Genomic DNA, 11,405 nt, shown 5'->3' with positions numbered 1-11,405 from the left:
TTTTCTTTTTCTTTTCTTTTTTTTTTTTTTTTTTTTTTTTTGTAGTTCAACCAGGGCACTCATAGCATTATACCCCACTTGCAGATTTAGAAATCCTGATTGAGAGAAGGGCAGAGAAGTACAAAATCGTGATTTTTTTTTCAGAACTGTTCCACAACTTATAGCATGATTTCTGCTAAGCAGCATTTATTTGCCTTTCTGAACTCTAACGTTTAATTTTAAGGGCTTTATCTGCCTAACAGTGGCACAACGTTCGTAAGAGCGTGGTTTCGGCCGAAGCATCAGCTTGACGTTAACCGCGGTCGGGGCGTGTTTCTTCTGAAGGGGGAGGAGTTGCGGTTTTATTTTTTTATTTTTATTGTCACTTGTGCGGGAGGCCCAGCCCGCCGCGTGGCTGCCGGGAAGGCGTTGGGAAGATGGCGGCGGGCAGCGCGGCGGGAGTGGGGGGCGGCCGGCACCAGGCGGCGGGACCGGGACCGGGACCGGCCCTGCTCGGCGCGGTGCCCGGCGCCCCCAGCTGCCCGCACGGTGAGCATGGAGGCCGTGAGTCCCAACGGGGGGCTCTGGGGGCCGTGACTGAGTGACCGCGGTTCCTTGACGCGTTAAAGATCCGCGGGTGTCCCGTGTGTCGGGGTGTAATGGCGTCTGTCCTGCAGGTCCTGCTCTCCTCTTCGTAAAGGTCAGCCACGGCAAAGAGGAGGGGAGAAGATTTTATGCTTGCTCGGCTTGTAGGGATAGAAAAGATTGTAACTTTTTCCAGTGGGAGGATGAGAAGGTAAGCGAGGACTGCTTCAGGCTAAGTAAACATTGGGGTTTTTACTCTGCTTAATACAAAACTGAATATATATATATGTGTGTGTGTGTGTACTGGAAATCTGTGGCAGTTGTTTTGTAAATTTCGTCTAACAGCTCTTACTCAGGTATTGGAATAATTTTTTCAGCAAAAATGTGTTTCATATATAACTTTCAAGGAAGACTGTGCACATTTTGAGCAAAACTGGTGTTTGTTTCTTTTATCACCAAAACACCAAGTTATGAATTTTGCTAATACTATGCAATGTTGAACAAAAAAAGGTAGTTCTGATTCCAAGTGGTCCTCATCTTCCACGGTTAAGACGGAGAAAGCCAGGTGGATGCAGGCAGGTGGTGTGTAAAATGCATGAAATAGTGAGGACAGTGGGATCAGTGTGGTGCTCAGTAGTCTCAGAACATCTGCAGCACTTTTCCTAACGAAGTTTGGTCAGAAAACTGTAGGGCAACAAAGTTCAGATTGGTGTGTATTGGTGGAAAGCTTGCCGTGGCTTCTGTACGCCACATTTTGTTACTTTCTGTGTTGCCTTAATTGAGTATCTTGTGGTTATTGTCCTCAACAGGTTGACAGGTTGGAATTTATTTGGGTTCGTAAACTTTTCAGTGCTGTGCTAGCTACCAATGAAAAGTATCATGAAGTGAAAATGAAGTGGTTAATCACTTGTTGTGTAGATTTAAATACTAGGTGTTCCTACTAAAATTTCACAATGAACATGACATCAGTTGTGTCAAAGGGACTTTTGTTCCTTTGAATTTCCCTGTCTCACCCTTTAAACAAATCTGTAAGTTTTGTGCAAATGTCTTGAAACTATTAACTCTGAAACAAGTAAGTGTGCTGTGTGGAAGCAAAGTAAAAGAGTCAGCAGAGCTGACGTGCTTTTAAAATAACGGCACGCAAAAGACTTGGGATATTTTTCCACTGTCAGTCCTGCAGGGTAAGGTCATAGTTCTGCAGAGGGAATGCAACTGTTGGAATGCATTCATAGACAGCATGTCCCTCTCTGTCTGCATTGTAAACATGTTCTGAGATTTTTCCCTCAGTATTACATGTGGTAGAAGAATGAAATTCTTCTATTATTTGTTTGTTTTTGCATGGATTGAATTCAGAAAGAGAGACTTCTGTTTTGCAGTATGCCGCTACACTGCAGTCATGCTTGTTACTGAGTGGGGAATCCAAGGAATGTAATAATTTTCCTGAGCAGAATAATTGAACCGTGAGACCTTTGATGCATCCTTTTGGTTTAGGACTGAGATTTAATCTACAACACAGTGATACCTATTTGTTTTGTAACTTCTTATATACGTAAATTTTACAGGTGTCAGAAACTAGGCTTGCAGCACGTGAAGAATATAATAGAAATCATCAGCCGCCTTTTACTCACAGACAGAATGTGGAAAGGTATTGTTGCTAAATGCATTTTCTTTAGTAAAAATCAGTCTTACATACGTTAAAGTACTCTGAATATGGATATAATAGAGATATTTAGAAAAATAATAAATGGTTGACTGCAAAGGGTAAATAGCATGAAACATCGATTATAGCATGATGTTTTTGACCCAGGAACTTATTTTCTTTCCCATATATACTTATATGTTTGAAAAAAAAAAAAAAAATATATATATATATATATATGTAGTTCTTCTTATGTTAGTGCTCACAATGTGCTAACAACAGGTCAGTAATGATGTGAGTTGAAAAAGTTGTTCCTAACTTTCAGTGTGAAAAGGTGGCAGGCTTTTTTTCACATGTTGTAAAAAGACACCAATGTATTACACTAATAATAATCTGTGAGTTTTGTGTATAAGCATACAGGACTGCTTGCTGGTAGTTGTTACAGAGTCTTTGCTCTGTAATTGAGTTATTTTCTGGGAACTCTCAATATATTTGGGTGCATTATTTAGTGTATTATTTACTTGTTTTCAGGGGAGGCTTTTTGAAAGTGTCTGAATATTTTTTTCATAAAAATTACTTCATTGACATGTAGGTAATGGAGTTTTGCAAGAACAGCTTAAGCCACGTGCCTATTTAAATGTATTACAAAATATGAAACCCCTTTCATTTCTTTCATATAGGCTTTTATTTATTTATTTATTTATTGTATTTAAAGGTACAAGAATTTTGTTCTGTTGCCATTATCAAAGAGGAGTTTTTGCCAGGAATGTCAGCAACTGCTGTTGCCAGCTGAATGGGAAAAACACTCCAGTCACCAGATCCTGTGTGATATCTCCACTGCCCAGTTAAGAAGCCCCAGTCAACTTCTGTATCCACTGGAAAATAAAAAAACAAATGCACAGTATTTATTTGCAGACAGAAGTTGCCGGTTTCTACTGGACCTTATTATTTCGTTAGGATTTAGACGAGTGCTCTGCGTTGGAACACCTAGGTACGTCAGTGGAGATTGTTATGCTTTCAAATAATATTACTGTTTCAATACTGTGCAGCTTACTAATATTTAAAATTTAAGTAATCTAAGATTCTCCTATAGTAAGAGGTTCACTATGCTTTAATTGGTTGGAATTATACAGGCATCTAGTGGGACCTTGCTTAGAGCTCACAAGGTAACACAAGAAGAGTGTAGCTGCACTGCAATTAACTTCCCACCCAGCCACCTGTTTTTTAAATGTCCTTTGTTTCTCACAAAAGTGATAACAAGTTTCTTAGCTTGTTTTTTTTTTTTCATGGTGATCCACTAGTCTCTAGTGAGGTATCATCTTTTAAGACTAACATAGTTTTCTAACTTTAAATATAAGCTAAATAGAATTATTCAAATTCAGATTACTCCATTTTCTTTATCTGTTTGGTTTTAGGTTTAGTAAAGTACCAGACATTCTTGTCTTGCAAGATATTTTCTGAAGCCAGTGATTATATGTTAAATTTCTTTGCTCCAATTATACTTCAGGCTTCATGAAATGATCCAGTCAAAAGCATCACAAGAAGAAAATTTCAGGGTTAGAAGCCTTCTGCTAGATATTGATTTCAGGTAGGTTTTGATAAATGTTCATCTATCTGAAGAGTATGTGCAAATATTTATATTTTAATACTTTAAAAGATAAATTGGTGGTTGTTTTCTGTTTCCAGTCTCTTTCTTCTCCACTTCTACTCACATACACAAATGGCAGCTAGTTTATGAGGAAAAATAATCGTACTTTATAATTCCTGGTACTGTGTTGTCAGCAATCACCTCTTTGTTAAGGTCTTGTTTTCACTGTAAATGCCCATTAGGGCAGGCAAGAAGATACTTATATTTTTCTGTTACTGTTAAAACTTATTTTGCAGGTATTCACAATTTTACACAGAGGATGAATTCTGCCACTACAACATGTTTAATCATTATTTTTTTGGTGGAGAGGTAAGAGCAAGTATTTCTTGAATGCTTTGTAAAGAAGTACATGTTGTTGATGCAGAATTTTGTAAGAAAGACCTGGCTAGTCTAGATGGTTCATTATAAAGCAACTTTTATGGGATAAAAGCGGTCAACAATACTGAAAATCAAAAAATAACAGTGCCTCTTCAGTAATTATTTCCCACTTGGTTCAATGATAAGTTGCATGTTAAATTCATGCTGAGTTTACTTACCTTAGCTCAGCTCTTACTAAAAGACAGTTTGGTGTGACTTGTTGCCGTACGTAAGTGTTGGTTAGCCCTGTTTCTGTGTTGCTACCACAGAATTAATTGTTATATTCCCAGCCTTCACAAGCCTAGTGGATGCTACAGAACTTGTTCACTGATGTACTGGTGGGAAGGAAGAGGAGGTTGTCCTGATTTATACCAGGCAAGCAAAGTGAAAAGATTAACCTTGTCATAAAATGAAGTTGAGTTAGTGTCCTGGGTAAAACAAATGCTGAATTTGTAATTCGTTGTTTCTTTTTAAATGGCACATTAAGTACTTGAGTTTGTTAGGAAACCTGCTGCTGCAATAGAACATTTACTGAGGGTTTGTTGTTTTTTTTTTTTATGGAGGATCATAGTGTAATTTAATTCCAAACACTTTTCAGAGCACTTAGCCTAGTAATTTCCTCTGTCACTGCTTTTCTCCTGCCATTATTAGTAAGCTGCCACGGATTTGTATAAACATGCTCAGTGCAGTACCTTTCACGCTATGTACATAAGGTGTTTGGTTTTTGTTTGTTTGTGTTTTTTCCCATTCTAAAGCCTAATTTTAGTGAGTTCTTGAAAATAAAAAAATAAAAAGAATCCTCTAGAATGAAATGGAAGGGTGGTCTGTATGTTCATCTACACAAGAAGAGATAACCAACAGTGTTAAAGTTGAAACTTCTAAAATAATTATTATCTTGCCAAATACAGTCTTTTTACAGTTCTTGAATCTACATTTTTAGAAATTTATCTTTCTTACAGGCTGCACATGAAACTTGTAGGAAATTCTTGCATCAAGACAAAGATGAAAGAGTTATTATGGTGACTGATCCCCCATTTGGAGGTTTAGTGGAAGCACTGGCTTCTAGTTTTAAAAAACTGATGGCAATGTGGAAGGAGACAGAAAAAGAAGGTATGTATTACAACCAGAGAGGTGGGTTAAGCTGTAACATCACCATAGGAAAAAGTACCTATTTAAAAGTCTGTAATTCTTGCTACTTGTAATTCTTGCTAGTAACACTTCTTACTGACCTAGGCAGGTGATACCAATTGTTAGAAGTAAATGGAACTTAAAGCTCAGTATATATAAACATGCCAAAAACTTCCTGCCCCCTAGAGGATCCAGTTATTATGCCCAGAGTGACATACATATGTATGTTTATGTATTCAGAACATTTACTCAGTTTTTTTCATCCTTCACATACATTATTTTTCTTTAATCTACATCCAAATCTTTTCATCACAAGGTTATGAAAACCAAGAGATGCCCATGTTCTGGATATTTCCGTACTTCTTTGAGTCTCGTATTCTTGAATTTTTCCCAAGCTTCAGTATGATGGATTATCAGGTATGACCAAGCCCAGTAAATTTGTGAAATTTCAGTCATATGCAGTGTGAACAGGAATCTGATGAAAGGGGGTATAATGGTATTAGCCGCGGATGGGCCTTCCTAAACTTCTCGTTCTGTTGGAGGCACTGCAAACCATGTGATGCTCATCATGTGAACCCCAGATTCTGTATTTGTATTAGTCATACCTTTAATAACTTTGTCACACTCCTACAGCTTGTTATATACGAGCTTGTCTGTCACCTGTCCACTTCTTCTGAAATGTTTTCAGTGTGACAAACTTTGCACTAATTTTAACAGGTGCATGTTGCAGAAGTGAAGAGGTAGCTTGAGGAAGAGTGCTTAATTTTACCCAGATGTTGAAATGTCCGTAGCTTGATGAGTAATGTCCAGCCCTGGTCAAAAGAAAGTTTAAGGTCTTTAGTATCCAGAACTACTGGGACAAGAGTAGAATTACAATGGACATTTTTGGAATTACATAATAAATGAAGTTGTCAATGATAAAGAGATAATTTGGCGTCAGTTTCTCTAATGTATCCATTCTACAAGTTGTTTAAGAATGTTTACATTAGTGACTTTTGAGAGAGCAATTGTGTATTGATGATGTTAAAGTTTTATTTTTTTTATATAACAAGTCTGCATAAAATTTGATATGGGTATTCCAGACAACATATTTGTATTGTGTAGAATGGAAATTCCTAGAATAAAATTGGAAACTAATGCTAGTCTAGATTCTGTTCCTGTGGGTGTTCAGAGATGAGAATTTCAGGGGCGAGTTCTAGGAAGCAGAGCTGGAAAAAGCAGTGCTAATTGGGTTTGCAACGTTCTAACAGTTCTGAGATGGGTTAAGATGGACATCAACTCTTGTTCTGCCAGACAGAACAAACAATATAGTTCTATTTTTTTTTAATAGGTTGCACTTTTGTAGAACAACCCCCTCTATAGTATAAAACAACCAAAATGTTATTTCAGGTGCCCTATGCAAAAGAGTAAAAAGGGAGAAGTTAACTTGGATAGTTGCAGTGCTGGGAACTTGGTTTCCTGAGTCTAGTCTGATGTTATTGTTGCACAAATTTAAAAAGAAATAAGGCAAAATACTGGTTGTAGAATTTGTAATCTAATTTGAGGTTAGAGTCTTTTAGATAAAAATGACAATTTCATAAGATAAAGGGAATAAATATGCAAGTAGTTCTCTCTGTGCTTAGCATTCAATGTAAGACTTCTTTTTAAAAATTGGTGGTTTTTTTTCCAGGTGGACTATGATAATCATGCACTGTATAAACACGGCAAGACAGGTCGCAGGCAGTCTCCTGTCCGTATCTTCACAAACCTCTCCCCAAGTATGATTATACTTCCTGTAGAAGAGGGCTACAGGTAAGTTGTGTTAACAGTCAAATGACTGAATGAATGTTTGTTTTTAATTAGGGTATAAAGGCTCCAAAAGACTTTGGAATGTGCTCTTCAGTATTGTCATACCTAACTTCTGGATACCAGGTTCAAGAGCATGTTTCACTAAGTCTAAGGTCACATGTTCTGTGTAAACAATGTGTAGGAGACTTGGGCATCTAGAAAGAGCTCACATTTTCCGTTGTGGAATGATAGGAAATGTGTACGCCTATGGGAGTTGGAGATGTACAGCTATCCCAGCTAATCAGCTTCGCTGAGACACTAGTTAATAACATGTGCACCAAGAGAAGCATCAGGGACAAATGAACTTTACCGATGAGGCTCAGTTAATGGGGTTTGGTTTAATTCACTGCTGATAATGTGTTGCTAATTTGAATTCCTGCACCCAAATTTTTACTGCTTGTTTGTGCCATGTTTGATTATGAGGCTCTGGGCCTTAGGTGGTGGCTTATGAATCAAAAACATGATCTTTGATTCAGCAAAGTGATTTTGCAGTCCTTATATTTATTTTTTTTGTATAAATTTCATTCATATTGCTTCATTAGTAAGTATTGGACCAAAACACTTAAAGTTTTCTTTTTACCAGGTTCTGTGCTATATGTCAACGATATGTTAGTTCTGGCAACCAACACTGTGAGATATGCAATTCATGTACATCAAAAGTAGGTATTCTGACTTCTTTCTGGGTGACAATTTTAGCAATAGCCTAATAACTTCTGTAACATTTAGTCTGGTAAAAACCTATTTTGATACTGATTTCCTTGGGAAACCCCAGATACTTTAATTCAGTTGTCTTACTAACTTCACTGGACATCATTCATAAATTACTGGGAATTAATTTCCGTTTCTTGATTCCTTTCTATTGGAAAGAGGACTGGAAAAGTTATCTGCTTGCCACTTAGACCACACCTTATTCATCAGTGGTCTGTTTTACACATGCCTTTCTTCTTATGTTTCAGAAACTGTAGTACTTGTTAACTTCAAAATGCAGCCATTTTACGGTGGTTGTCACAGATTCTCAGCGCTGATGTTTTTAAATTATGGTCCTTCCTACACAGCACTTGTTTCTTTAAATAATGGAGACCATACATTAGAAATTCAGTTTTAAAATAGAATCAATGTTTTTTAAAACAAACATTGCATTTATTCATCTTTTATTTGCAGGATGGTAGACAATGGAAACATTGTATTCTTTGCAAAAAATGCGTAAAACCCTGTAAGTACAGAAAAATACTTCTCTAAAGAAAAGTACACTTAAGCTATATTTCAAGGAAACTGAGATGACAAATCAGAAGAGAAAATATTCTGTAAAAGAAGTAAAACGGGATCATACAGAAGACATAGCTTAAAGGAAAAATCTGTTTTACACAGGTTGCCATAAGATAATGTAGTTATCCATAAGATAAAGTTATTTCCACACAGTGGAAATACACCTAAATTCTTCTCAAGACACACTAAAATCCCACTTGTATTTGTTATGGGAAAACTGAAATATCTTGAGCTGTCATGTGTTTCCTAATTTTGTAAATTTTTCGTTAGAATTTTATAAACACACAGGCAATTGCTAAAATGTTTGTGAGGGCATGATCAAGTTATGCTTCATACACAAATGAAGTTGTATTTATAGTGGTATTTTATTAGCTGAAGCAACCATTTGAAATGGTTGCCAGTATTGAAATTGTATCTTTGTAAAACCATTTTAACATGTGAGCCATTTTTTCATGTTAAGATCGTGTACAGGATAATAGTTCTAATGACAAAATAATTCAGTTATATTGAAATAGTTACACGGTATCTCTAATGAATATTTATCAAGTATGATAAGGGACCGGAGACTGAATACCCACATCTCTGAAAAGGTAAAACAAAATAAAAACCCTCATAAAATAGCCTATATTTAAAACTCAGCTTCAGAATGATAATACTGAACCTTCTCTAGATCATAAGTCACTTTACTTGTTTTGCAGCTTGGTTTCACTGTAACAACTGCAACTGCTGCGCTCTTCAAAACCACACTTGTGAGAAGACTGATGCTGGCTGCTTTGTTTGTGGCAAGGCAGGTCACAAACGCAGTACCTGTCCCAGTCTCTCCCGCACTAGAACATCATGCCAGTAAGTGTGAATATAATGAAAAATAGCTTTCAGATGAGAGTTGACCCTATTACATAGAAATGATTTAGAAAGACAGAATTTAGGCTTTGCGTGCTGGTGCTGTCAGCTTTCAGTATTGTCCACTTGCTGTGTTGCTGGGGAGTATATACTAAAGGAGGATATGATAAAAACCAGGTTAATTTAGACAGGTAGCTTCCTGTGGTTCCCAGTTCCTTAACTGTCTTCTATCAAAAGGGATTTATACAGGTCCCAAACTTGGTGAATAGTGCATGGCATAGCTCTGCCAAGAAGATTCAAAATTAATCTAAAGTAATGTAAAACTTTTCTCCCCTTCGGATTTCTCACAGAATGGCAGAAAAAACTAGTCATTGCACAGTTTTTATTGCTCTCTTTTGCTTTATTGTAGATTGTTTTTTCAATCTGGTATTTCACGTGTTCTCTGCAGTGAGGTCTAAATCTGCACCATGTGATACCTTTATTAACGAGGGGCACATGAAGTATGTTTATTCTGCCATGACTGTGTTTCTGTAACATACACAAGCACATACTTTTATGTATCAAAAGACAAAAAGTGTGTGTGATGGTCTTCAGATAGAACTAACTGTAAAGAGGGAAGAGTGGTTGCTAAGAGATGGTCCAGCAATTGCCTCAGTCATTCCAGTTTGTGACAGTTGGCCCACACTTTTGTAACTTACCCTGTAGAGTGAATGGTTTTATTCGTGATTCTTGACTTAAATGGATGTAACAGTGGAGATGCAAATCTTCCTTCTCAAAAGATGTACCTCTCTTTGATAGTGAGATTCAGGCAGTTAACCTCTTGGGTCAGCATCAAGATGTTCACCAGCTGCCTGCTAGATTGTAGCAGGCTGCAGGTGTATTGCTTCATGCCCTGCTATGACATTAATCCAAGTTTTGGTTATGGAGTATTAGAGTTAAAATGTAGCAATATTTTGTTTTATGTTACTCCCTCCCTTAACAGTTCTTTGTTTGCTTCAAAAAGTGAAAATGATTCTAAAAGAAATTCATGAAACCTCATCTGTTTCTTCAGTGGGGCATATATTGTCCTAGAACGGTTTAGTCCTTTCAGGCTATCAGTAATTTACTTTGCTGATTTATTACTGAAAATAACTGAAAATGACATTTATTTCTTTTTCTAATAAAAACACCTGTAAATATTTTACTTATTAAAATTACCCAGTGTTTTGTGCTATGAAATGCATCTTTAGTAGGAGACAGAAAACAAACAACTTGCTAATTGTATTTGGGTCCCGTATTTGCATTTTATACTGTTATTAAACTTTATCTACTTTCTTTTACGCCTTTCTATTATATATTCATACATAAAATACTCAGCACAAAAGTCTGTATGTGCTGTTTTATACTTGATCAGTGGCATTTTTTAAGTTTCCTGTAGCTATTTAAAGGTAAATGCTGAATAAGAACATAAATGAAAAATAATAAATGGCAATAAAGCAGACAAACAGTTTTTGGAAGATTAAATGTCATAATACTATAAAATTGAATGTACTGTGAACTTCTTGTGACAGTACTTCTAAGTTCATATACTTATATGGACAGATTATATAAAATATCAGCAAATGTAGAAAAGTATGTTCCCTGTTTTATTCTAATCTGTTTATTTTTCTTGCTTTACAGAGCTGACAAAAAGCAAAGACAGAAAACTCTAAAGAGGGTAAAGATGAGGATCCATAAAAGATTGGCTATGAAACACGCCATATTCTCCAGAAGAAAAATAAAGAATAAGAAAAAAAAAACATGACTGCTTGATATATAATTATTTAAGAGACTTTTTTACAGGCAGCCTTTGATTCAATTTTTTGTTAAATGTTAATATCAATGTTCAAAATAAAACCTGATTTAAAGTGACAATTCTGTTGTTGCACGTCATTACTGGAGCAGAAGCGCAAAATAAACCACGCTCTTTACCACGTGTTTGTGTAATGTCACAATTTTGTGTGTTTAGCAGGAGCCTGAGGTCAAAGGAGTAGTGCTGAGAGGTCAGGTGTACTCGGGTGTGAGTGGGTACTGCAGTTCGGGGTACACACTGGTGAATTTGGGGCGAGGCTGAGTGATGGAAAGCCACAAATTCTTAGGAATCCAAGCTGCGTTAGC

The 11,405-nt window shown here is 36.6% G+C and overlaps 1 protein-coding gene across 2 annotated transcripts; it reads left to right on the top strand.

Annotated features, from left to right (window-relative positions):
• The first annotated feature begins 366 nt into the window (after positions 1 to 366).
• On the top strand, positions 367 to 11,169 carry ZCCHC4 (zinc finger CCHC-type containing 4). 2 transcript variants are annotated; one of them, XM_035547125.2, is made up of 13 exons: positions 368 to 528; positions 657 to 775; positions 2,127 to 2,209; positions 2,919 to 3,194; positions 3,711 to 3,791; positions 4,088 to 4,160; positions 5,168 to 5,318; positions 5,653 to 5,753; positions 7,006 to 7,127; positions 7,747 to 7,822; positions 8,325 to 8,376; positions 9,128 to 9,272; positions 10,929 to 11,169. In XM_035547125.2, the coding sequence occupies exons 1-13, from the start codon at positions 417 to 419 to the stop codon at positions 11,050 to 11,052; spliced, it is 1,515 nt and encodes a 504-aa protein (XP_035403018.1). In that variant the 5' UTR covers positions 368 to 416; the 3' UTR covers positions 11,053 to 11,169. The 2 variants fall into 2 exon arrangements, with proteins under 2 accessions (XP_050566203.1, XP_035403018.1); XM_050710246.1 differs by lacking the exon at positions 8,325 to 8,376 and having other exon boundaries at positions 367 to 528; positions 10,929 to 11,106.
• Positions 11,170 to 11,405: the final 236 nt, after the last annotated feature.

This window comes from Cygnus atratus, chromosome 4 (assembly GCF_013377495.2).
Source record: "Cygnus atratus isolate AKBS03 ecotype Queensland, Australia chromosome 4, CAtr_DNAZoo_HiC_assembly, whole genome shotgun sequence".
Taxonomy (NCBI): Eukaryota; Metazoa; Chordata; class Aves; order Anseriformes; family Anatidae; genus Cygnus; species Cygnus atratus.
This window is presented reverse-complemented; position numbering and strand designations above follow the sequence as displayed.

Coding starts and splice junctions, on each gene's coding strand:
- ZCCHC4 (XM_035547125.2), top strand. CDS start 417: ATGGCGGCGGGCAGCGCGGCGGGAGTGGGGGGCGGCCGGCACCAGGCG. Junction 5,754..7,005: donor TCAGTATGATGGATTATCAG/GTATGACCAAGC, acceptor TTTTTTTTCCAG/GTGGACTATGATAATCATGC. Junction 7,128..7,746: donor CCTGTAGAAGAGGGCTACAG/GTAAGTTGTGTT, acceptor TCTTTTTACCAG/GTTCTGTGCTATATGTCAAC.